The following is a 25,803-nucleotide window of genomic DNA, read 5'->3' as shown; positions in this document are numbered from 1 at the left end:
ATGTTAACTGCGTCACAGCCATTAGGTAGAGATATTAGTAAAGCCGGTTGTTTTGACAAGCAGCGGTACTTTGAAGCGTATCACTATATACTATAATTATATGAATGCGTTACAGCTCTCTAAAAACCATATGCCGTTAGAAAACATTCCCTCATCTGACATTAGAAGTGTTTGACCATCCATTCATGCCTGCATGCATTGATACACACATAGGCTACGTCACCTTCTCCGACGTATAGAGTGACGTCATAATTATACGTTAATAACAATCAAAAAACATATAGCATTCGTTATATAAAACATTGCTAGTGATTTACAAGTCTAAAACTAATACACAATATACGACTAAAGAAATACGGCGTGGGAAGAAGTTGACATCAAGAACCTAATAATAAAACATACAACCAAGATCTTAATTAATCGGGCGGATGCAGTCGGAAAAAGAAGGAATTTGATATTATCATTACCCAAGTGGTGAGACTGAATACAATTAACATAAAATATGTCTGCTAAATAGGCCCAAAGAATATATATCACATAGGCCTACTTATTGCTTTGCGCACGTCACTTTGAAGTCATTTTTTGTTGGCGAAATAATTATCACCGTCTGACGCCAACTGAATCCGCCTTAGATTAAGTATATTCAGAGAGGTAAAGTCGTTTTTTTTTCGAAAAATTCAAGAAATATTTTATTATTAAAATGTTATATTTATAATGAATTGTTGATTATGTCGTTAACATACACTTGCTTTTATTATTAAAAGATTAAAACTCTATGGATAGCGATATAGCGCCCTCAAAATTGTTTAAGACCCCTCTGTTAATAATGGTATCGTCTCACCCGCATTCATTCAATATACAATTTTATTACTGTTTGTGTGTGGGTGTACAAGAAGAAGGGCACGGCTGAAATAGATACACAATTAAGGAGCTTCATACAAATGAAAATATAAACATGCATATGAAATGAAGCATTCAAACAACAGATTAACATAAAATAATAAAATAATAATACTTACAAATCATATTAAAATATATAAATTTATAAAACTACAAAATATAAAACCAAAAAAGATAAGAAAAAAAGGTGGACATTTTATCGGAGGTTTGATAAATATCAATTTAAGCATAGCGATTTTAACAACATGGTATTATACAGTTTCAGGGGACACCCCTATGGGGGGGGGGGACACTATCTCATGAAACGAATGAGAAGAAACATTAATTAAGACTACCCCCATATAAAAAAGGGCAACACTTTATTAAGCTCTGTCTACACTATAAAACTTTATGTGACCAAAAAAAATGTGATGTTCCCATATATGGACATGATGATGTCATATCACTACCATATTTGGGCATATCGCTACCGTATTTGGGCATATCACTACCATATTTGGGCATATCACACTTCTTTTGTCATACTAGTGTGATAGTAGTATAGACAGAGCTTTAGGTCTAGAAAGTGTCCCCTTAATGTAAGGTTCTAATAAATAAAATAAATTAAAAGAAATAGCCAGATAGCAAGCAATTGCATGCAAAGACATACGCTGTGTACTCTGTAACAATGGTGTTTAAAACAGATCAACAAAATCACATTTACAGGCTGAAGAATAATAATCAAAATGTACAACAGAAAAAAATTAAAGCATTCCATATTGACAAAACTATCATTCAGTAAAAAAAAATACAGACGTTTGTAATAGTTAGATGAATAATAAAATAGACCTATTAGTACTGCATTACTGTTTGACATATAGTAGAACCATCCTTGGGGACACTCGTATTTATGGGACACACATATTTAGGAGACACCAATATTTATGGGAAACCTATATTTAGGGGACATCACTATCATGGGAACACTTTGTTGGGATTTAAAAGAATTGAGATTCTAAAAATATACCTTATAAACTTGAAAATTAAATAGAAGGGGGAAGGGGAGGTTTGGTGTAGAATTCTAAAATTTGTTGTTTTTTTATTTTAAAACTTTACCATTTTGGCAATCAGTTAAATTGAAAGTGCACATAGATTGCAGAAAGAAATTAAATTAAATTAGTCTAACTCTGAAATACAACCGAAATGGGTTGTTTATTTGAATAAATAATTTCAAATGGTGTTTTTTTTCAAAGGATGAGAGATAAGCCTCTATATCATTCATATGTCGAAACCCAGTATATAAAAATCCAGACTGCCTGATAAATTGCTGGAAATGTTTAGATTCTGAGCTGTAACACACGAAAATATCTAAATAGCTACAGAGCACACAGAGAAATGTCCTGTGAATAGACACAAGAAAAAAATGGGTATATTCACAAAAAACAAACTAAAACTTAGAAGTAGTGCCAGTCTTCTTGACCCCTACTGTTACACAACTTCTTTAACAGTCCCTGGCATGGAACAGACCCACACTGAAGCAAATCCTACTGTAGGTACTTGTATATCTTAACACAGTGATTGCCAGAATCGGCCACCACGACATGCCCGTCTTTGGTCACGGCGATGTCTTGAGGTCCGTAGAGTGGGTGCCCGGTGGTGTTGACGTACGAGAGAAAGCTGCCCGAGTGATCAAATACCTAGAGAGAAAAGAAAAGATTAATCGATTATGAACGTAATGGCAGTGATGCTGTTGCAATGGAGTCATTGTTTTCAAAACCCTTTCTTTGTAATCCATTCGGTTATTAATTCCAATCTCCCCTTTTATTTCTAAGCTCTTTGGGACAATCTGCTCATTGTTAAAAGCCCAACATAACAACATTAACATAAATGATATGTGATGGTGGTGATAGTAGGCCTTTAGAGATCTTGTTGTTGCATAGAAAGCAACAAACTCATTGGAAAATAAAAACAAAACTAGAGGGTACTCCGAGAGTACAAACCTCCGCCTACTGTAAAATTCCCCTACATAAAATGCCCCCTGAATATTTTTTTTTTTACATTTTTTTTATTAGTTCCAAGTGTAAATATGTTAACTGCACACTACAAAGTTGTGGATGACAGTGTGGTGTAATGGTTATGTATCCAGCCTCTCACAGTTGAGATCGCTGGTTCAAGTCCCACTGAGGTTTTTTTTTTATTATTATTTTTGTATTTCTTCTTTTTTTTTTTTGTGGACCTTGATCTTTGACCCTGACCCTTCAAAATTTAACCACAATTATATGATGTGTCATTGATCATTGTGGCTAAGTTTGGTGAGAATCGGATCAAAACTGTGGTCTCTAGGCAGTAAAATAGTTTTTTGTTAGTTGTGACCTTGACCTATGACCTTTCCCCCTCAAATTCGAACTCGTCCGAGCTTTTTGGGCATAGATCATTGTGTCCAAATTTGGTTAGAATCGGATAAAAACTGTGGCCTCCAGGCTGTTCACAGACACACACACAAACATACAGGGGTGAAAACATAACCTCCTTGGCGGAGGTAATAAAGATATACTTACCTGTATACGACTGTTTCCCCAATCAGCCACTATAATGTTTCCAAGAATATCAACGGCCACGCCCGTGGGTGCATTAAACTGCCCATTACCCTCTCCATTTGATCCAAATTTCATCACAATGTTCCCTTCCTGATCAAACACCTTTATACAGTGATTGTGAAAATCCGATACCACAATATTGTTGTTATTATCAATAGCAACAAAATGAGGCCCGCAAAATTGTTTGTCTTTTATGCCTCTTGATCCAAACTTATGGAGAAGTTTACCCTTTGTTGATAAAACAAATATAGTACTTGCTTTATTGTCAACAACCACCACATTATTATTATGGTCTATTGCGATTCCCTTTGGTCCTAGCAGCTTTCCGGTTCCAACCTTTCCAATATATTTTCCATCAGAATTAAAGATATTTATCCATTTGTTGTCATAATCTGCGATATAAATGTTTCCATTTCCGGCAACAGCAGCTCCAGTTGGTCTTTGCATCTGTCCTTCTCCGCGACCTGGTTGGCCAAATTTTAATTTGCATTCACCAGCTGTATTGAAAATTTGTACACATTGGTTGTTACTGTCAGTAACTACAATACGACCAGTACCAGTAACAGCGATTCCTTGCGGGTTAATAAACTCTCCTTTGTTTCGACCGTGTACGCCAAATACTCGTAGTAAATCGTCTTCAATTGGATTTGTTTTCTGTTTGTTGTAAATCTTCATTGTGCCAGCGACGCTATGTGGCCGACGCAGTGCCCTCTGTTTCACTGTTGACCTCGGTATTCGACTGCCCATGTTTCTAGGACTTAATTCAGATGCTGTCACACCTTTTACTTTGAATGGACTTCCTTTAATTTCTTCACCAAATAATTTTATATGTAATTCATAGTTGCCCTCTTGTTCAATTTTATACAAAATTTCATAAGTTCCGTTGTGGTTGTCATTGATTTCCACAGGTAATAATGACCCATCTGGTTTTTCTAACTTGACATCCAACGATGCATTACCACTTTTGATAAGTTCTCCTTGACAGTTCTTAGAAGTGACTGTTACCGACATCTCTTCGCCAAGAACTCCTCTCTTAAGACCATCACCGGTAGCGATGGTTTCATAAGCAATGGCACTATTGGTCAGTATCTCACCAGCGTTTGATATCGCCCTCTGGATACTTCCACTTTCTGGTTTATAACGGATGAAGTCATTTTCTTCTGGTTGGAGATTAATTTGTACGTTTGCGAGTTCTTGTAGCCGCTCCATCATTTGTTTTTTTACCATGAATATCTGCGTGTCATTGCCCTTCTCAAGAGCCTGCTCTGTGAATCGACAACAACTTTCCATATTTGTCAAGCCATTTTTCATCATCTTTTGTTGCTGTTGCAGGACACTCTGCTTGTCTTTATGAACTCTGTCCATTTCATTTAGTAATGTCAACCTACGATTCTTCAGAATCTCTTCTAATAATTGAAAAGATTTGTTTAAATCTGTGATTGCTTCTTCCTTTTTAACTTTTAATTTTTCTGATAAAAGTTCAATTCGACACGTTGCTTCTTGCATTTCTGGAATTTTTGCTTTCACATCTTCAAGAGCTCCTTGAAGGGCGTCCTTATGTTCCTCAATAACATCATTTAGCAGCGTGGTTATGTGATCACCATGTTCTCTCACCGTGCACTTACGACATACTGCCGTTTCACAGTCACTGCAGTAAAATTCTAAAACTTGTCCCTCGTGTTGAGAACATGGCATAGTCTCTGCGACCCCAAGGTCAGGTATATTATTATTTTCTGGTTTCTCCAGAACCTCCATTAGATTAGTAATGAAGAAGTTTGCTTGAAGACCTTCCACGCCACTAGCTGGAAGAATGGCTTGTTGGCGGCAGATGGGGCAAGAGATTGTCAGAGACTCCGGTGGGATGTAGTTGTGCAGACACTTCTGACAGAAGGTATGAAGGCAGGGCAGAACTTTTGGTGACTGGTAGCGCTCAAGACAAATGCCACACTTTAGAAACAGGGTGTCTATTTGTTTGATGACAGGGCTAGTTGCCATGGTGATGGAGGGTTGCTACGTAACTTAGATTCTCTAGAGACAAAATAAAGGTGAGAATTAACACAGATAAATAAATAAAACAAATTCCTAGCAATGTCTGTCATCTTTCTAGATCATTATATCAATCATTTTGAAATGGTCAGCAATTGGTCAGTTGATTCAGATGTGATTAATAAAGTTCCAAGAAAATAATTTTGAAAAACATTTTGATAATAATTAACACAATTACGTGCTAAAAATTAATATCCTATGATTTTCCCAAAAGTCTAATCATTTGAAAAAATTGACCTATTCAATATTCCCATATGTAGGCTACGTTCCGCATTATATTACATTCTTGTTCACAAAAAGGATAATGCGGAGGCTGCAATAGATCATTTAAAGCATAATCCATCAATAAAATATGGTAGTCGTGACATCATGACAGGCTGGACAGACTGAGTAATGTGCTGGATTATGCTACGGCTGGTAATGCTATCAAGGTTAAAAACGATTCCTTGAAAATTGAATAACAGTAATATGTTACAACTATCTGTCTAATGATATTCAATATTGAAGCAATTGTCATTAAATCTCTTGTGTTATTTTTCAAGCAGTATCAAAATGGATATCAAATTATGGGGGAAAGCATACAGAGACAATTAAGTTATGAAGTTTAGAAAAAACAAAATCATTATTTGTTAGTTTTATAGTATTAATAGATGGATATCAATCAATCAATAGAATATGCTTTAAAAAAAACAATAAACATTTTTGGAAGAGAGGGTTGAATATTGTAATATAAATAATTGGGAGTTGTCTAACACGTTTCTACTTTTCGAGTTATATCTAACTATGGCACTTTTTAAAGACCAACACTTTGTGCACACTGTGCAAGATCCTTCCACAACAGAAAGGCATTTCTTCTGTATGCATCTTCAGCAAACGAAGTAGTCTAGACCAAAATTAGTAAAACGATAAAGATGTTGGCACATATGGCGTTTCATACCTATAATACATTCAGACAAGTGGACTAACATAAAAAAGACAGTAACTAAAGACTTGGGGCAAGTCTACAAAAGAAGAAGAAGAAGAAGAAGAAGAAGAAGAATGCTGTATCAAAATGTTCCTAATAATCATAATTACCAACGACATGACATTTGGAGGGATTCTAAACACGTCCTTGATTTATCGTTAACAATTTTGGCTTAATTAGAAAGAACAGCAAAGGGATTAATGTTCCCCAGTTTGCCAATTAACTATAATCCAACTTAAAAGGTTCAAGATAAAAAAATAAATTAACAAATTTACCTAATTTGTGTCAATCAAACAAAATAAAGTAATTAGCAAATTTATTTAACATTTTGAATAATTCCTTACTTTACTATTATGATTCAGTAATAAGCCCATCATGGGAAATAAACACATCCTTGGTTTAAAACCTGAATTTATTATAAATAAAATAAATTGACAAACTTACCTAATTTGTGTCAAACAAAATAAAGTAATTTTTACATTTCATTCTACTGTAATGTTTCAGTTATAAGCCCATCATGGGGGTATAAACACATTCTATGGTTTTAGACCTATAAGTACACAAGGTTTGTTTTCATATTTTGGAATAAACAATGTTGCTAATAAGATTACAATAACAGACCATCATTAGCGCTTTACATAACAAATGAACCGATCAAAAACACATATATATATGTATGGAGGGAGGGCTGAATAAGGTCTTTTAAGATATTAATGTGCAACATGATGTTTTAAATAATGTGATGTGGAGGCACTTTGGGAGGCAGCACAATTATGCAATGCATAAAATAAAATCATAAATGTTATATTTGCACCATATTCAAGATTTGATGTTATTGTCAAGAGGGGCGTACAGGCATAGCCTAACCTCGACTCCGGACCCTCTGGAAGCTCTGGAAACAAGTAAACCAAGTAATATTAATTTGAACACTGTAGGTGTTACCTTAATAGAATGTACACTGAACATGTATTATTTATGCTCTGGTGTTGGTTATTGCATGGAAATCTAACAACAGGACACTGAGCTCGCCTTTCAAAAATAGGAACTCGTAACCGTCCTTTGATCTTTAACCACTTCCCATATGACCTGTCATTTATACAATCGCCTCCGAAACCATTGAAGTGCACATAAACAAGCTATCTAAATTTCCTTTTAAAAATCAACCTTTATTAGATACTCCATGTGGTTTGTTTATCCTTTCATACAAAATCAATAACTGTAACTTAATTTCAAAACAATACTACGCACTAGAATATTATCCACTAAGTATTGTTTTTATTAAATTAAATAATAAGGAGTTTATGAAGACTTTTTGGCTAGCATCTGTATGGAATTCCAATTAAAGCTAATTAGTATTTGTAGAAATAACTATTGATGAGGTACTGAATCGTATACAGTATGTGCTGTAATTTCAATTGTAGAGTAAATTATATTATTTACAAAAATAAGTTTTATTTTTTAATGTAAGTTATTTTCAAATTATGTTATTATATATTTCTCTACTTCTGATTATGAATAAGTTGTGGTTGTTTAAAAAAAAAAATTGATGACTGTATCGACACAAATTTTTTTAAATAAATTGTTATTATTAAAGTAATTGTAAGGTTATAGATGGCAGTTCACTTAATATTGGTAAAAATATCAAAAATTAAATGCTGACTGATGGACTAACAGCATAAAAAAGACAATATCTAGAGACTTGGGGATAAGTTTATTTATTTATTTTTTTATTTATTCAATTTCTGCCATAAACATAAGAAGACAAAACAATTAGAAAAGGAGGCACGGAAAGACCAAACAGGTGCTAAACACCTATGCTAGTTGGTCAACCCAGAACAGAGAAAAATAAATAAATTACGTTCTACAATAAAAGCATCGACAAGAAAGCGACCAACTACACACATTTTCAATATCAAAATTATTATTAATTATAATTATTTTATAATTATTATTATTATTATTATTATTATTTAGTATAAATTATGTTTGTCCACTCTGTTAATATGCTTGTGATCACACAATTTGTTTGATATATTATACTATGACAGATTATGAATATGACTGGAGTAAACATACTATAAAGATTAAAACTTTAACATTATGCAAATTAATTAATGAAGCATGACCTGCAATGATGGCTATCATGTCATTATATCTGCTACAATGAAACAGTTCTATTCTTGTTGAGAAATTAAGCACACCAATCACAACCTGTGTTGTTACTCTACCTTAAAACACACTAAATGTTTAATTAGTCTGTGCGACATGGAGGACCATTGAAACCATCTGCTAAATGTTGTTATTGTTGAATACAGGGGTGGATCAAGGATTTTTAGTTAAAAAACTAAACTAGTTTAACAAAAACAGTAGTGATATATAAAAAGGTAATGATATGACTTCATCATGTCCATATATGGATAAGTAGACAGGCTTAATATTAAAAATCTGTCAAAAATAGAAATCAAAAAGTAGTTATATTTTCATTTTACCTGTCAACCAGTGCTCCCACTAGATCCGCACCTTGAATAACGATTATGGTTTTGATTGAGTCAAAATGGCCCCACTTGGTATTGCTCTTGGTCTCCCTCCCTGTTAAATGGTATCTAGCCCAGGTGTGGATTTAGGCAGGGAAAAACAGGCAATTTTTTAAATTTTTCTGCAAGCCAACAGAAAGTTTTTATCATTTATGAAATATTTAGCCCCCCACCCTAATCTATAATGCTGAAACCCCACTAAGCCCCTTCCTTCTTTAAATTAAATTTTGAATTTTCCACATATGGAATAATCAATATTAAAATGAAAGTGACGATAATAACATACTTGATAAAAACAATGTTGATTATGATGATTTAATATCTTAATGTTGATAAAATGTAGATGATAATAGACAGTGATTATGATAATGATATTTTAAAATGATTAAGATTTGAATTACATCAACCAAAATAATTTAACTATGAATGCTACTCCATTATTAATAATTTCAATTAGAATCACGTGACCACTAACATCAAGAACTCTTTGAACAGAAACCGCTTTTGATTGTAAATAACAAGAAATTCCTTTCATCTTTCAATAAATCAGAAACTGTGTCGAAATCATATATAGCGTAATTGATAAGTGCAGAGAATATAGGACATGCTTTAAGTTCATACAGTGTATAATTTACTAACAAACTCTCGATAGTTCATTAAAATGATTCTGTAAAAGGAGTGTTTTGTTATTTATTGGGTAAATTTTCAGAGCTTTTAGGGTTGACAGGTTCTAGACCGAAGTTAGTAAAAAGATACATATTTTGGCACATATGGCGTTTCGTCATCAACTGGTGGACTACACAAAAAATTTAAAGACAATAAATACTCAGACAGAAGCTTTAAGTAGATTACTACAAAAACTGTTTAGGTGATTTGATGATGAAAATCGGTGAATGGTCAAACTATTGTCACACACCAGTACTTACTTGTAAATGAATTCAGTATATTTGAATATTTACACAATATACTCATAAAAAAAACATAAACTTACATTTATTTTGCCTCTCAATGTATTTCCAACCATTCAATTCTTCCTAATCTAAGATACTTATTATAATATTATTCCAATTCCGTCATAAGTTTGCAGGTCAAACTCACATCTGTCTTTAGTCATTAGAAAAACACAGTATGAAATGTCTTCAATTTCACGCCTAATTTAAAGTACACACTTGTATATCTTGCTGAGCATCGTGAAATGTTCTAATGACATTGAACGGTTACAGTGTTGTCACTCATTCGCTATTTTTAATTTTAAGCTCTGTTTAAATTATCAAACTTTATGTGACAAAAAAATGTGATGAGCTCATATATGGACATGATGTCATATAACTACCATGTTTGGCCATATAAATACCATATTTGGGCACATCACACTAGTTTGATGGTGTAGAGAGAGAGGGCTTTATAGATCCTGTCATGCTGTCGTGACTCGTGTGTCGAGCCTTGAATTGTCAAACACAAAATTCGGTCAAGTTTTTTTTTATACCCCAGGATTAAAATGTATTAATATTAATTAATTATTTCTGAAGGACTAGTACATCTGCACCTAGACTGACCTCCTGTTAATGATTTTATAAAGCATAAAACAAGTCTTGAAAAATAAGATCAAAGAAGGGGGAAGAAGTAGAAGTTCAAGCATCCAAACCAAACACCATATAGTGAAAATACTAAAAAATAATATTTATTTCACTATTTCTTTTAATTTTCTGAATGTATAAATCCTTTTACTTTGAATTTACATCTAAAATTATGTTTTCATTTTCATCATATATCACCATAGATCCATCTATACTATCAATTCTAAGTTAAAGCTGATAAATCATTTATTAATAATAAGTCCACAAATTTTATTCAACAACGTCAAAATGTCTCGTAGCGCTTGTCATTAACGTTAATTCTAACTTCAATAATGAAGATTAACGAGTATAAGCAATTAATGAATAATGGCTTTAAAAATGAGAGTGGCTAATTACAATAGGTCAATTAAAGACATTAACCTAAATACTGACCTCTGACATTGCAATTAAGTTCAATCAAATTGAGGAAACTAAAGTAAATGTTTGCTTAATTTTGTATCTATTACATAATTATTTGTTAGATAAATCATGAATGATTCCACCAAACTTTCGAGTTAAAATAACGATAGTGAGGCATTTAATAAACAGGCAGACTGCCTTAAAATGTGACATGTTTCAAGAAACTATTCTCATCATCAGAACAGAAAACAACGCCTAGAGTACTTATATACCAATAGGACAATTATTTGTAAAACTAGTAAGCAGTTACAGTAAAACTCCTCTTTTGGGTCAAACATGCTCAAGGGACATCCATACTATAAAGTAAATAGGGTTTTCCCAAGAAATGAACAATATGTTTATGTATAAATCCAAAGGCAACTTACTGAAAAAATGACAATGAAGTGGGTATCAGTGGCAGGATCTTGGAGATACAAAATAAAATAAGCAAAATCTAAATCAAAACAGTAAAGTAAAAAAGCCAGAAAAATTAGTAGAGCTTTAGGGCAACACTAGCCCTTCATCAGTGCAAGCAAGTAAGAGTACTTGAATATGAAGCAAACAAGTGCTACCTGAGTGGACTGGATAAAAGAAATAAAAACAAAAGAGGCACAGGCTGGTGAATAGAGGGTGGAGAAAGAAGTGTAGAAAAATGAAGATAGCTTGGTAGATACTGTATACACAATTTAGGAATGGAGAACTATAAAATGTATATATGATTAACACCATGGCCAACGCCTATCCCCCAGTTACGTGTTACGTACTGCTACTGCTCAATTTATTTGATCAACAACTCACTTTCTTTAAATAGAATGAGTTACTGAGAGGCTGTAGATGTTTTTTTCAATGTACAATACTACTCTATCTAATATGTTCTATATATTTTGCTACTTTTTTGGATACAACATAATATATACAGTTCCTAATGTACATCCAAAATAAAAATAAAATATTCTGTACAGATAACTGGTGTTAAAACTAGAGCAATGCATGTCAATTAATTCACATTAGTTTATGATTTAAAAACTAGGATTCATTCAATTCTGTCGGTAAATGAATAATACATTAACTGTACATTAATCCAGATGAAAGTCTTGAACTAAATATGTTAATTTAACCGAATTTTATAGCAAACACTTCTAACTAAAGTAGTTTAGTTTCACAACTAATGTTAGTATGAAAAAAAAAAACATGTTTCATATTTAAATAATAATAATAATAAATAACATTTATAAAGCGCAAGAGACAAAGGTTTCAAAGCGCTGTGTTTTCCAAGATCTGTGCAAGTAGTAGCGTGTGATTATGCTTCTCTGAAGAGATGAGTTTTGAGTTTAGTTTTGAATGTGATTACAGATTTTGATGAGCGTATTTCGAGGGGTATAGTAGTAGTAGAGTGTTCCAGAGTTTTGGGGCTGCGACAGCGAAAGCACGATCACCGTAAAACCGAGTTATCTGTTTCAATCATTACTGTTACAATCCACTTGTAAATTGTACAATGAGTTTTACAGCTACTATATACTCAACAAGGAAAATTAAAATGTTATGCACATTATCAGAACTAGATGGCACGCTCGCTTCGCTCGCGTACCATCTAGGTCATGCCCACAGATGGTTCTCGAATACACAGTATTTTCCAGCGAGAAAAAAATGGAGATTTCAAATGTACGTACTGCAGGACTATAATACATTGTCGTTTACAGAAACGAATAAATATACACGATGATTTATGTAGTCAGCTAAAATTAGCACCCTGGGAATTACTTCCGAGAGAGAAACAAAATGAGTCAATTTTTTTTATTTGGACTCATTTAAACAAACCCAATTTGTGTTTTGTATGTAACATTAAGGGTTGAGGGAGGGGGAAGAAGATAGGTACAAAGAGGAAACATTTTAAAATATATTTTTATCCACTAAGTAACGAAATATTGTTTTTAATGTTTTATAGGCCTATAAATAATATACCACTAAATACAGTAAAACATTTACGATTTAATACTTTGTTAAAACTCTCACTGTCATAGTCGATTGAAATAGTAAAGTACATGTAACGATACACCACTACGTACGTTTATATATTTTTAAATTATTAATTAATACAAACGTTGAGAAGCAACTGTCAGTAATAACGTTTATTTATTTGTATATTATATGTTTATAATCTAACAGTAGGGTCTACCCACACTCACAGTAATAAAGTTTATTTGTATATTTGTTTATATTATATCTAACAGTACCAACACTCACAGTAAGAAATTTGCGATTCAAATTGCGATCAAAAGTGGTTAATACCTTAAAATGGATATGAAAGGATTTTAAAATTTCACAAAAAGGACTTTGTATGAATCCTTTTAATGTTAATAAACAGCACACACAAAATTAGATTCAAATACCTAGTAGAAATTGAGAAATAAACAAATTAAATTTTGGTATAAAACGTCCGCAAAATGGCCGACCAACTGGCACGCCATCTTAATTTTTATGAACGTTCTATACGCACGTACGAGATCGTCAAATTTAGAGTTTGAAACACCCGGGGTTGTAGCCACGGCAGCAGTCGTTTTGTGATTGGTTAATGAATTTTAATACAGTCCAATCACCGCCTTGTCTCGTTCGCGGACTGTGTGGTGTAAACAAAATAAACAAACCCATGCTACACGAGACTCGCGTGTTGCAAGCTCCCTGTTGCTGCAGTCGTAGAAAATATCGATATTTCACAAATCAATAAAAAGTTATGTCTGCAAAGATTGTACGTGAAAAGAAGAAAGTGTGTATTTGTACTTCTCACACTAAACCACTCACGCAGACTACAAATTAGGCTAGGTTTAGTAGACTATAGTTTCTTCTAAATTCGCTAGTAGTAGGCTAGGCCTACACATGGAGTTACTCCATGGCCTACAGTACAAGAGAGTAGCAGTCGCCGGTCCACCGACGAACCTCCAGGAAGTGGACAAGGCGCGGGCGTAGACGTATGTAAAAGGCGACGTAAATAAAAAAGGTAAGCTTGTGTTGAACTTGTTTTTGGCTCTGACTTTTGTTATTGACTAATATAGTAATATAATAATACTAATAATTAAAGTAGAGCAGAGGAGGTGAGGCCGAGAGGATTATTATAGTTTAGTTAGTAACTGTAGTGTAATTAAATAATAACCTCTTTCTGTTTGTTACCAAGTCATAAAATATAATACTATAGGGCCTAGAGGTAGGATTGAATAAAAATAATAGTACATTTCCATCCATTTATTGGTCTTATCTTTGCAGATTTATGGAATCAACAGTACATGAGATGGCTTTGAAGAACTGTAAAATAGTACTAGTAATAAAATTGTAAACATCAAATTATATGGCAGAAATAGTGTGTGGAATGAATTTTATTGAACAAATGTATCATAATGAGTTTGGAACAAGCAGGATTTTTCAAACAGGACATAAATTACTTTTGAGACCTGAGTGATACATTTTAATTCTATCAACACCAGCCAGCTCCATCATATTCAAGAGATGGATTCTTTCATAAATGTCCATTGTACATAGTATTTGGCTAAATAAATAAAAAAAGAAGTACAGTAGTGGTTTATTTGTTAATATACCCAGACCCATTTAGATGGTTAAAAACAAACACTATATGATGCACTGCTACTAGTGTACTGTCTGGTAGTACATTACCATAGTTACAGTATGACTGTAACCCTAGCACTCGCGTCTAAAGAATTCTATTATGCATATTTTACTATTCTTCATAAATATTTAGTTCTGTAATTTTAATTGTCTGCGCTCATTCTATACTTGGTGTCTTAGTATACTGCATAAATGTATCGTGCAAGCATGATCCAAGTAGCATCTATTATAAAGTACGCTGGGTATCTTTCTATTCACCTGAAAAAAGGAAAATGAATAAGCACATGTTTATCTGCCCTCAAAACAAAATAATAATTTAGTATTATGTAGGTTTGATCAACAGTTTAAAATAGCAATGCTCAGTATCTGTTACCTTAATATTATAATTTGACTCTAACATTTGCGCTTCCATTCCAATCAATAAATACATTTGCTTATCCCGTCCATCAATTATCATAATTGCACTCCAATTATAGACCTGTAGGTAGGTAAAAATACAAATGAATTGTTTATTTACTGTATACTGTACTGTATATTGTACTGTATATGATACAAGCTGAAATACCCCTAACTAGGCCTGGCCTGTTATAACCTTTATTACTACATTAGAGAAAATCCAACTCTATTCATTTTATTGGGAATCATAATATTTAGTATTCAGTGTTGCCTAGCCTACTAGCTAGTAGGGCGGCATGTAATAACAAAAAAATATTTTAATAATACGTTAGTCAGGACACTACAGCACACAACAATATTAATAAACGTACTTATAAATAATGTGTATATACATAATACAGTAACACAATTGTGCTTACCATTAACACCCTCAACGATACATCAAGGAGCATACGCTCTCAGCTCACCTCTGGCCGGGCGACTAAACACCGTATCCAGCAGTCATCACTACTAAAAAGGCCTAGCTAGCCTAGCTCCAGGCCATGGCATTGTCAAACACCATTTACTCGTCCAACCGTTTCTTCAAAACGATGTTAACACCCGTGTTAACAAGACGATGTGGACGAATTTCCATCAATTTCAGTTAATTACAACGAAATAATAATAAAATGAATGTTTCAATAATACGTGTATAATAAATAGCGAAATAAACATCGCTCGCGAGGAGGGTCGAGAGAGAGGCCAAGGTGGTCGACTCTGTGATTCTCACGCATGCGCAAAATAACTCCGTGTACCCAGCAAGATAGGCATTTGGCTATGAATTTCGTAAAAGATGGCCTTGAAAAACGAAATTAAAATCCGTTTTAAAAAAAACTTGGTTGATAATATGAATTAATTTTATTCGATTAGGCTAACATACTTATCCAAGAATAAAAACATCAAAGCAATAAGTAATTACTACCATGCTTTTGCATCAATCAATGATTTCCTGCTAAATTCCTATCTCTGTAATACAAAAATAACTTTTAGTGACGTCACAAAAAGTTTTTCACAGGTTTCTCAGGGGCGTTTTGAGGGCGTTGTCGTCCTCCAAAACATTAAGTATGACTATGGCAAGCTTAAACCTGATTGATCTACACGTTGAGCCAATAAAATGATATTGTTAGGAACCCTTTCATATCCATTTTAACAGTATTGTACAGCATTGCAATACTATGTATGTTTATTCTCCAAGGGGGCCCATAAATCTAAATCTATACCTCTATGGTTAAACCAAATAATTTGGAATGTTCCATTCATCGCAAATCAATACATTTGTATAAACGTATATTAAATCTATCAAAATATTATTTTTTAAAGAAAATCGGCCTGTCTTCAACATTAAGATGCTGTACTCGAGCTGTTCAACCGGTTTTCAGCCATTAAAAACAATTATCGTAGGAGGAGATAGGAAAATGCGAAGCATCCTCGTATTATTGTCTGCGGGTATTTTTCAAGACGGACATCCATTAGACAGTGTATACCACGATCGAAAAACACCCCTATTTGGGGCAAATCGTTGAACCTAAATTTGTTTTAATTGTCAATAACTAATTATCTAACTCAATTTAATTAGTAAACAGGGTTACATCAGGTGGTTAAAATCAGTACCTAGATTCTAACCAACTTTATATACCATCGAGTAAAAATTCTAGAAATAAACCGCGATTTATCGAATTTTGCCCTTACGTAAATTTATATATAGATGTCAATTTCGTCATAGTACACATTTTTTTTCTTCAAGTACATACTTAGTGACGTCACTACAAGTTATGATCCAGAAGTACCGTGTAAACGATGCATAAGACGACACTTGAGATGTTTACTACAACGTAACTTGTCCAGATCAACGTTCAAGATTCCTTGGTCAGACATATCAATGATATTTGCTAGGTGTCCCTCATAAATAAGGTTCTATTCTGCCAACCAACAACTTACTCTCTCTATATTAAGCTCTGTCTACACTATCAAACTAGTTTGACAAAAGTTTGATGTGCCCAAATATGGTAGTGATATGCCTAAATATGGTAGTGATATGACATCATCATGTCCATATAATATTAACATTAAATTTTTTTTTCACATAGATTTGATTGTGTAGACAGAGCTTAAGCAATTCCACTTACCAGAGTTTGGGATTCACAGTGTATAACGTTTGCACCAAAAATGAAAATGAAATTGAACATATTTGTGACTTGTTGCCCTAGGCCCACATGCATGTAAAGTGCCGTAACATTTGAATGAAATACCAAACAGAAGCCAACTGACGAAAGGTGAATTAAAGAACATGGGAAGTTGTGTTGGACAAAGTGGAAGAGCTGTCCAAGTTGAAATGGGAAATTTTGTCCTTTATAATTCAAGGGCACAGGAAAAATAAATGAAAGATAACCTTTAAAAAAATATAATATAGTAGTACACCTCGATTTATAAAGTCAAATCATGGAAGAATTAATTAATATTTTTGATTGTGTAATGTATTTATTTGTAGATGAATGACAAGAGTAGGCATAACCCCATTTTTAAGTTCAATACAGTATTTAAGCCATAAAAGATCTTTAATGTTTTTTCTAAAACTTCTTACCTTTGTTGTCATTTCATACTATACTATAGTCAGTATACAGTAGTATACAAAATTTGGTTCGTTTATCTACGATAGAGAGACTACCAGAGAGTGTCTGTCTACGACAATTCCGTTATGATAAATATATCCATGGTTTATTTATGAGACTGGGTAACTTAGTTTACATGCGTTTCATACAAAATACGAACAAATAGCAAAGTATGATGTATTTGCTAATAAAACTTGTCATTAGTGAGAAAACGAATAAACAGGTCGTAATTTTTAAGATTCAAGAAATTGTATTGGTCCACTTTAAAATGGAAATTTGTTTTACTTAGCATAATTAAGAAAAAAAAAACAACGAGGAAAAATACATAAAATTACAAAAGGAAATGTTAAAACATAAAACCTGGGAAGAATTTAAACACAGTTCTGTTCAGTGCTTTTAAACAAGAGATTAACAAAATGAAAAAAGTGAAAATTTAATTTTTTACATGTGTATAAGGTTACAAAATTAATTGGTAACTTCTATTCTTATGGTTTTTTTTTTTTAGCCAGAACATTTACTGTACATCGTTACAACAACTCTTGCACATATATATAATTAGTATGTTAGTGGGATTTATTATGTTTTGTATTTAAACATTAATCACATATGTAGTTATGTTATTATTATAATATTTATTCAGTCACCAATGAAAAATAACCAGGAGTGAGAATAGGCTAAAGCCCAAAAAGATCCTGCACTTTTTGGGCTTTTTTTTTGCACCTATATTAATATTTATTGTATAAAATATCCACAAGTTATTAAGGTAAAAAAGTGAGGAATCGTTCACACCCTGATGACCCTCTGACCATGGAGTAACTAATTCTTCCATGCTCTGACGACGCCAATAACACTAAATGATTCAGCAGGCTAGCTAATTATAGATTGATGGTAAAATGCACGAATGAATGATAAATTATTAAATTATTTAATTAATGAATGGCTGATTAAGGAAATAATAAATGAATAAACAAATGAATGCATGACTGAACAAACAAATGAGTGACTAAATGAATAATTGAACAAACAAACACATCAAAGCAGATCAAGGATAAGTGAATGAAAAAGAGAATAAATTAATAAATAAAAACATTTTGATTAAATGTGTAAATGAATGAATAAAATAAATATATTATGAATATATAAATATATTATGAATATATAAATATAATATGAATATATAAATATATTATGAATATATGAATATATTATGAATATATAAATATATTATGAATATAAACCTCATGCATAGAGAAAATTCTAAATCCCCGGATTTTCTCATTCTCACAGATTTCCTCATCTTATCGTTTCAAATATATTATAAAAATATAAATATAATATGAAATATGAATATATTATGAAATATGAATATATTATGAATATATTATCAATCAAAGGCAAAGTACTGTAAAAATTGCAATGCTGTGGGTATCATCAGTGTCTGGATCTCAATGGAGATAAAATGAGCAGAAAGCTAAAACAACCAGAAAGAAAGTGTCAAGCTTTTGGAAAAAACACTACTCCTTATATTTTTTTATCTATGAATATAAGAAAAAATTAGAAATTAATTTTTCATTTTTAAATGAATGAAAGTATAGATGAAAACAAACAAACGAATGATTGAGTGAACACACAGTATTTGCCCCTAGTATTTTGATGCACTTTTAATATCTTGTACCTCATTAAATATTATCGATTCATACAACCAACCTCTTACACAGTCAATTAATTTGATTGGTTTTCTGTATCAAAATAAAAATATACAATAAAATAATATTGATTTTTACGACATAAACTATATAGTAAGGGTCAGGAAAAGTACAATAACCTGATATTATTGTAAACTAAAGTATAACAAGTCACTATTAATATATCAATGCTTTATCACATCACAATGGCTCTGGGTTCAAAAGGTATCCAAACAAATGCAAAATTCTAAATAGAGCACATTTAATTTGTAATAAGCAATCTTGTTTTTTTAGACAATTTCATTTGTAATATGAAAATATTATAGAAATATAATACAACTATAATATTGATATTCTCCAGGATTAAGTTCATGAAATGGCAACAATCTGGTTGTTGCATAACAGTAATAGATATACTGTTTAGTTTAGTACAAAAAAAAGTACACATTTTCTTGCCTTCAGAAATGTTTAAAGCACCCTGAAGGATTATCATTAGTTTGTAGCAGTAATCAGTACATGTTTTAAGAGCGGATGTATCAATTTGAAATGGCTAGAATGACTGGCCGCCTTATTCACATTATGCTGTAATTTAGTTAAAAGGTCAAAATATTCAAATATACTGTATATAATATTAAGGCAATCAAAAGTATAATTATAATGATAAATTAACAGCGTGTACCCAACACCTGACCTTACCTAAAATCAATGTTTAACTTTTTAGTTTTGATCTTAAAATTTAACGAATTTATTTTGTGGAACCAGTGGCCATATTCACCATTCACACTTTAAGCTAAGGGAAACACTTACATATTAATTGAGTTAAGTGAAATACTTAATATTTAAGGGATATATCTCACTTAAGTGTGATTGGTGAATACGTCCAGAGATATACTTCAGCCACAGTAGATATTTAGCCATTCTTAAAACTTTTGCAATAGAGAGGTATCTACTTGGACGAGCTTGCGCAATGTAGTTTCAGTTGATAGCACTTGCCTTTAAAAATCAACATCCTCAAGTACAGAAATGTATTAACCCATTTGTTGAAATAGGTTCTAAAAAGCCTGGAGGCGCAATCATTTATGTGTACTAATCGCCAGCACACATTGCAACGGCAATGGATGCATCAAATTTGTATTGCTAAGATACACCCACCTTATGATAACTATCAGAGAATGTGTGTACAGAGTTAATTGAAATGAGGGATAAGGAGGAGAGAGAGGCGTGCTCAGACCCAAAGACACAAATATAACGAATGAAATCTAGATTGTACAGACCAGGAACTAGAAGGCCACTCAGAGAGTGCAAACCTCCACCTACTGCATGTAGGCATATGACAATTGAATAACGTGTTCCCATACAGCTACGAAACAATCCTTTAAAATCTTATGAAAATCGGGCAATAATTAATCCTGTTAACTAAGAAATATAGAAAGAAATAAGCAACATAAACATGCGACCGACCTCTTAACCTCTCGCCATTCTGGCAGAGATAATAAGGGTCACCAACAACACAAAATATGTAATTACGATTCGTTATGGACAAAATATGCATCAAGGGTACGAAATTAAATTGTTATATATTGGTACTACTAATTATTAAACCATCTACAATAGAAATAATTTAGAAAAGAAGTTTCTTCAATTTCCCTAAAGAAGATATATAAAACGATAACACAAACTGTAGTAGGAAAACAAATTGCAACAATGAAACTTTATACTTCTATGTGACATTAGAAATCTTTTGCAAATTGAAAGATTTTGTTATAAAAATAAATTGTGATGTAAATTTCCACTGTAGCATAGAACAAAAGAATAACTATATAACAAATCAATATGTTTATTAAATTCTTTTTAAATATAATAAATAATATGTGACCGAAAATACCAGAAGAAAATTTTGAAAATAATGTGTGAAGATGAGAAAATCAGCATGTTACATCAACTGAGATTTGAACCTAACCTCTTCTGCTTGATATGCCAGTACCTTATCATAAGAGCACTTGGTATATTATATCTCTTTTCACACAACATGGTATGATAAAACAGTTGAATTATTTATAATTTTAATACATTATGCGACAAAGGATAAATTATCCTAGATTGCATATTAATATGATTTAAATTCAATCCTACACATTTCTGAACAATAACATTAACCATAGAGGAACAATTAACTAGGTTACAATGGAAGTAAATTCATTTACCAAGATAAAATTTAACCACACAATAACAGAAAACAACAAAAAAGCACAAAATAACTCAAACCTGAATGTCATGTTGTTTTTCGGTTAGTTTTAATCCAAATCAGCGTCATCATCAGCAAACTACTTGTTTTCCGTCAATGTGTTTTGTCTGAATATGACAGTAGGCCTGTACACAGTAGCAACAGCAACAGTACAAACTCTCATATCTGTGCTTTTAATGTAATTCTTACTGCGGGCTGTTCCATTTTTGTTACGTGTGTGTGTGTGTCAATATGGGAAGATGCAATTATCCATTTGGATCGTTCCATTGTTTTGATGGACACAGCTGTGGTAATGAGTGTAACAATATTTATGGTAAATGTAGTGTTATAAAGATATTGTATGGTGAAAAATGAACCGACCCTGAAATATCAATTACAGTACATTTGCTGAAGCTGTCTTTGTATAATAGCCTACTACCATGCTTTTACTAAATATTATAGTACCAGGATTTAGTAAACCTGCTAATTTCAATAGCATGTAAAGGTAATAGTGAATATAGGTCAGCACTCTACTACTAAATATTACAAGACCATGAATGACTGCAAATTTCCATAAAGCTCTGTCTACACTATCAAACTTGTGACAACAAAATTTGATGTGCCCATATAAGAATATGGTGATGTCATATCACTACCATATTTTAAGCATATCACTACCATATTTGGGTGTTTTGTCACATACATTTGATAGTGTAGACAGAGCTCAAGCAAAAAACTTTAATGTATATAGTTATTATGTTATAGTCATTTTGGTGTCTTTTTATCTTCATTTGTAAAATTCATATCAAGATCTGCTAATTTCCATAGCATGCAATCATGGAGATAAAACTTACCTCCATGATGCAATGATGTACAGGACAAACAAATGCCTTTGGAATAGTTTATAAAAAAAACAGTTTTGTTTTATGTTATCTTCAATTTGTGATGGAAAGAAAGACAAACTATAAAGCAGATAGTAACACTAAAGAATACTAGGATGGTCAAAGAGGCCGCAGGCTAGAATTGGGGCCTTTTCATACAAAAAGCAACACCAATGGAACCAATTTGGAATAATGATTACAGTATGTTAAAAATTAAGTACTGTTTCTAAAGTAACTGTTGTTACAATATATTGAGAGAATTGAAAACAGACAATAAACAATTAAGTTTTAATAATAGATATCTGAATCTTGAATGATAATGTATTTTTATTCTCCACACAGACAAGAAATTAACATAATAATAGAAACTCTCTACAAAAATAATCAATAAACAAAGAATTGATGAATAATAGCTCTATTACATCATCTGTGACATTTTCATTACACTACATTTGTAAAACAGTAGATTGTGTACTGTAAATTCTAATCATGCATATTCATCAAAATATGTAAATTAGAATACTAAAATTCAATTTCAATAGTGAATTATAGTGAGTTGTAATTGAATCAGGATTTTTGAATCTCTAGTTTCTTATGCTTATTCATTAATATTTAATTTAGCCTAATTAAATTCCAAGTGAATCATAATGAGTTCTAATATAATAATGACTGTTGAATCTATAGTTTCTCATGCATATTCAATAAAAATTAGCATAATTAAATTTCAGTATATGAAAATTAAATTACACTAATACTAATTTTGTACGTGTTTATTCTTTAATATTTAAATGAAACCAAATAAATTGTAATGAATTTTAGTGAGTTATATTAATTGCTTGTCCAAATACTGATTTCTTTTGTACAAAGTATTCATTAAAATACATTAGCATAATTAAATTTTAATAATGAATTTGATTACTGTTTGTTCCAAGTTTTATTGCAATGATAAAGCAATTGTCTGATTAGGTGCATTTCAGCTGCGGGAGTCATTTAATTTGTCATGTTGGCGACAATGTTCAATTTGCTTGCTTCATTAATATGGTAATTGGAATGATAAGAAAAAGAAATAACAAGATAAAAACTGGAAAAGAAATAGTAGAAAGGAAAGAAAGGGTAAAAAAGGAAGAAAAGAAATAAAGGAAGAAAAGGAGGAAAAGAAAGAAAAGGAAGAGGAAAAAAAGGTAGATAAGGAAGAAAAGAAAGAAAAGGAAGAGGAAGGAAAGGTAGATAAGGAAGAAAAGAAAGAAAAGGAAGAGGAAGGAAAGGTAGATAAGGAAGAAAAGAAAGAAAAGGAAGAGGAAGGAAAGGTAGATAAGGAAGAAGAGAAAGAAAATGTAGAAAAGGAAGAAAAGTAAGAAAATGTAGAAAAGGTAGAAAAGAAAGAAAAGGAAGAGGAAGGAAAGGTAGATAAGGAAGAAAAGAAAGAAAAGGAAGAGGAAGGAAAGGTAGATAAGGAAGAAAAGAAAGAAAAGGAAGAGGAAGGAAAGGTAGATAAGGAAGAAAAGAAAGAAAAGGAAGAGGAAGGAAAGGTAGATAAGGAAGAAAAGAAAGAAAAGGAAGAGGAAGGAAAGGTAGATAAGGTAGAAAAGAAAGAAAAGGAAGAGGAAGGAAAGGTAGATAAGGAAGAAGAGAAAGAAAAGGAAGAGGAAGGAAAGGTAGATAAGGAAGAAGAGAAAGAAAATGTAGAAAAGAAAGAAAAGTAAGAAAATGTAGAAAAGGTAGAAAAGGAAGAAAAGAAGGAAAAGAAAGAAAAGGAAGAGGAAGGAAAGGTAGATAAGGAAGAAAAGAAAGAAAAGGAAGAGGAAGGAAAGGTAGATAAGGAAGAAAAGAAAGAAAAGGAAGAGGAAGGAAAGGTAGATAAGGAAGAAGAGAAAGAAAATGTAGAAAAGGAAGAAAAGTAAGAAAATGTAGAAAAGGTAGAAAAGAAAGAAAAGGAAGAGGAAGGAAAGGTAGATAAGGAAGAAAAGAAAGAAAAGGAAGAGGAAGGAAAGGTAGATAAGGAAGAAAAGAAAGAAAAGGAAGAGGAAGGAAAGGTAGATAAGAAAGAAGAGAAAGAAAAGGAAGAGGAAGGAAAGGTAGATAAGGAAGGAAAGGTAGATAAGGAAGAAAAGAAAGAAAAGGAAGAGGAAGGAAAGGTAGATAAGGAAGAAAAGAAAGAAAAGGAAGAGGAAGAAAGGTAGATAAGGAAGAAGCGAAAGAAAATGTAGAAAAGGAAGAAAAGTAAGAAAATGTAGAAAAGGAAGAAAAGAAGGAAAAGAAAGAAAAGGAAGAGGAAGGAAAGGTAGATAAGGAAGAAAAGAAAGAAAAGGAAGAGGAAGGAAAGGTAGATAAGGAAGAAAAGAAAGAAAAGGAAGAGGAAGGAAAGGTAGATAAGGAAGAAAAGAAAGAAAAGGAAGAGGAAGAGGAAGGAAAGGTAGATAAGGAAGAAAAGAAAGAAAAGGAAGAGGAAGGAAAGGTAGATAAGAAAGAAAAGGAAGAGGAAGAGGAAGGAAAGGTAGATAAGGAAGAAATGAAAGAAAAGGAAGAGGAAGGAAAGGTAGATAAGGAAGAAGAGAAAAAAAATGTAGAAAAGGAAGAAAAGTAAGAAAATGTAGAAAAGGTAGAAAAGGAAGAAAAGAAGGAAAAGAAAAAAAAGGAAGAGGAAGGAAAGGTAGATAAGGAAGAAAAGAAAGAAAAGGAAGAAAAGAAAGAAAAGAAAGAAAAGGAAGAAAAGGAGGGAAAAAAGAAAAGGAAGAAAAGGAAGAAAAGAAAGAAAAGGAAGAAAAGAAAGAAAAGGAAAAAAAGGTAGAAAAGGAAGAAAATGTAGAAAAGGAAGGAAAAGGAAGAAAATGTAGAAAACAAAAATTTAGAAAAGGAAGAAAAGAAAGAAAAGGAAGGAAATGTAGAAAAGATAGAAAATAAATGAAATTTTCTTTAATAAAAAAATACTAACAATACTAATCTAACATAGTCTCTAGTGCTCTCCCGCTGCTGTCCCTAGATCTGCTTCTGTCAAATATTGGAAAGTATAATTATAGTAGAGTAGAGGTATCAAATGTTGTTTTAACGAAAACAAAATAAGTTATGTGTGTATCAACAAAATTGATGTTTGTAAAAAATATTTCTAAAGTTCTTTGAAGAAGTATTTAGAGTTTTATGTTGGAATTAAACAATTAATCAATTCTTTCTGAGAAATAACTACCAGAGTCATACATTTTATTTATTGTTTTAGTAACATCATGTAATTGATGTTGCTACAGAATTGCATGTTTAGTAGACTTTTAGTACTAAAGATGTTTTATGAGATCAGTCACAAACATTAGTAAAACTGCTCTTACTA

The 25,803-nt window shown here is 32.1% G+C and overlaps 2 protein-coding genes and 2 long non-coding RNA genes across 4 annotated transcripts; 2 read left to right on the top strand and 2 right to left on the bottom strand.

Moving 5' to 3' along the window:
* Nucleotides 1-1,310: 1,310 nt before the first annotated feature.
* LOC140049359 (tripartite motif-containing protein 2-like) lies at nt 1,311-21,757 on the bottom strand. Its single transcript, XM_072094231.1, has 3 exons — nt 21,645-21,757; nt 3,438-5,504; nt 1,311-2,576 (listed from the first exon to the last, which is right to left on the bottom strand). The coding sequence occupies exons 2-3, from the start codon at nt 5,469-5,471 to the stop codon at nt 2,424-2,426; spliced, it is 2,187 nt and encodes a 728-aa protein (XP_071950332.1). The 5' UTR covers nt 5,472-5,504; nt 21,645-21,757; the 3' UTR covers nt 1,311-2,423.
* LOC140048689 (uncharacterized) lies at nt 13,332-14,598 on the top strand. The gene is made up of 2 exons (XR_011845117.1): nt 13,332-14,030; nt 14,294-14,598. It is a non-coding gene; the product is annotated as an uncharacterized lncRNA (long non-coding RNA).
* Nucleotides 14,386-15,978, bottom strand: LOC140048688 (uncharacterized). The gene is made up of 3 exons (XR_011845116.1): nt 15,466-15,978; nt 15,024-15,128; nt 14,386-14,908 (listed from the first exon to the last, which is right to left on the bottom strand). It is a non-coding gene; the product is annotated as an uncharacterized lncRNA (long non-coding RNA).
* On the top strand, nt 19,586-25,455 carry LOC140049053 (uncharacterized). Its single transcript, XM_072093867.1, is given in 3 exon segments — nt 19,586-19,604; nt 23,559-24,686; nt 24,689-25,455. Coding segments are annotated over 3 exon segments (1,731 nt in total). The 3' UTR covers nt 25,273-25,455.
* Nucleotides 25,456-25,803: the final 348 nt, after the last annotated feature.

This window comes from Antedon mediterranea, chromosome 5 (assembly GCF_964355755.1).
Source record: "Antedon mediterranea chromosome 5, ecAntMedi1.1, whole genome shotgun sequence".
NCBI lineage: Eukaryota > Metazoa > Echinodermata > Crinoidea > Comatulida > Antedonidae > Antedon > Antedon mediterranea.
Note: the sequence above shows the minus strand (reverse complement) of the source record. Positions and strands in the feature narration are given on the sequence as shown.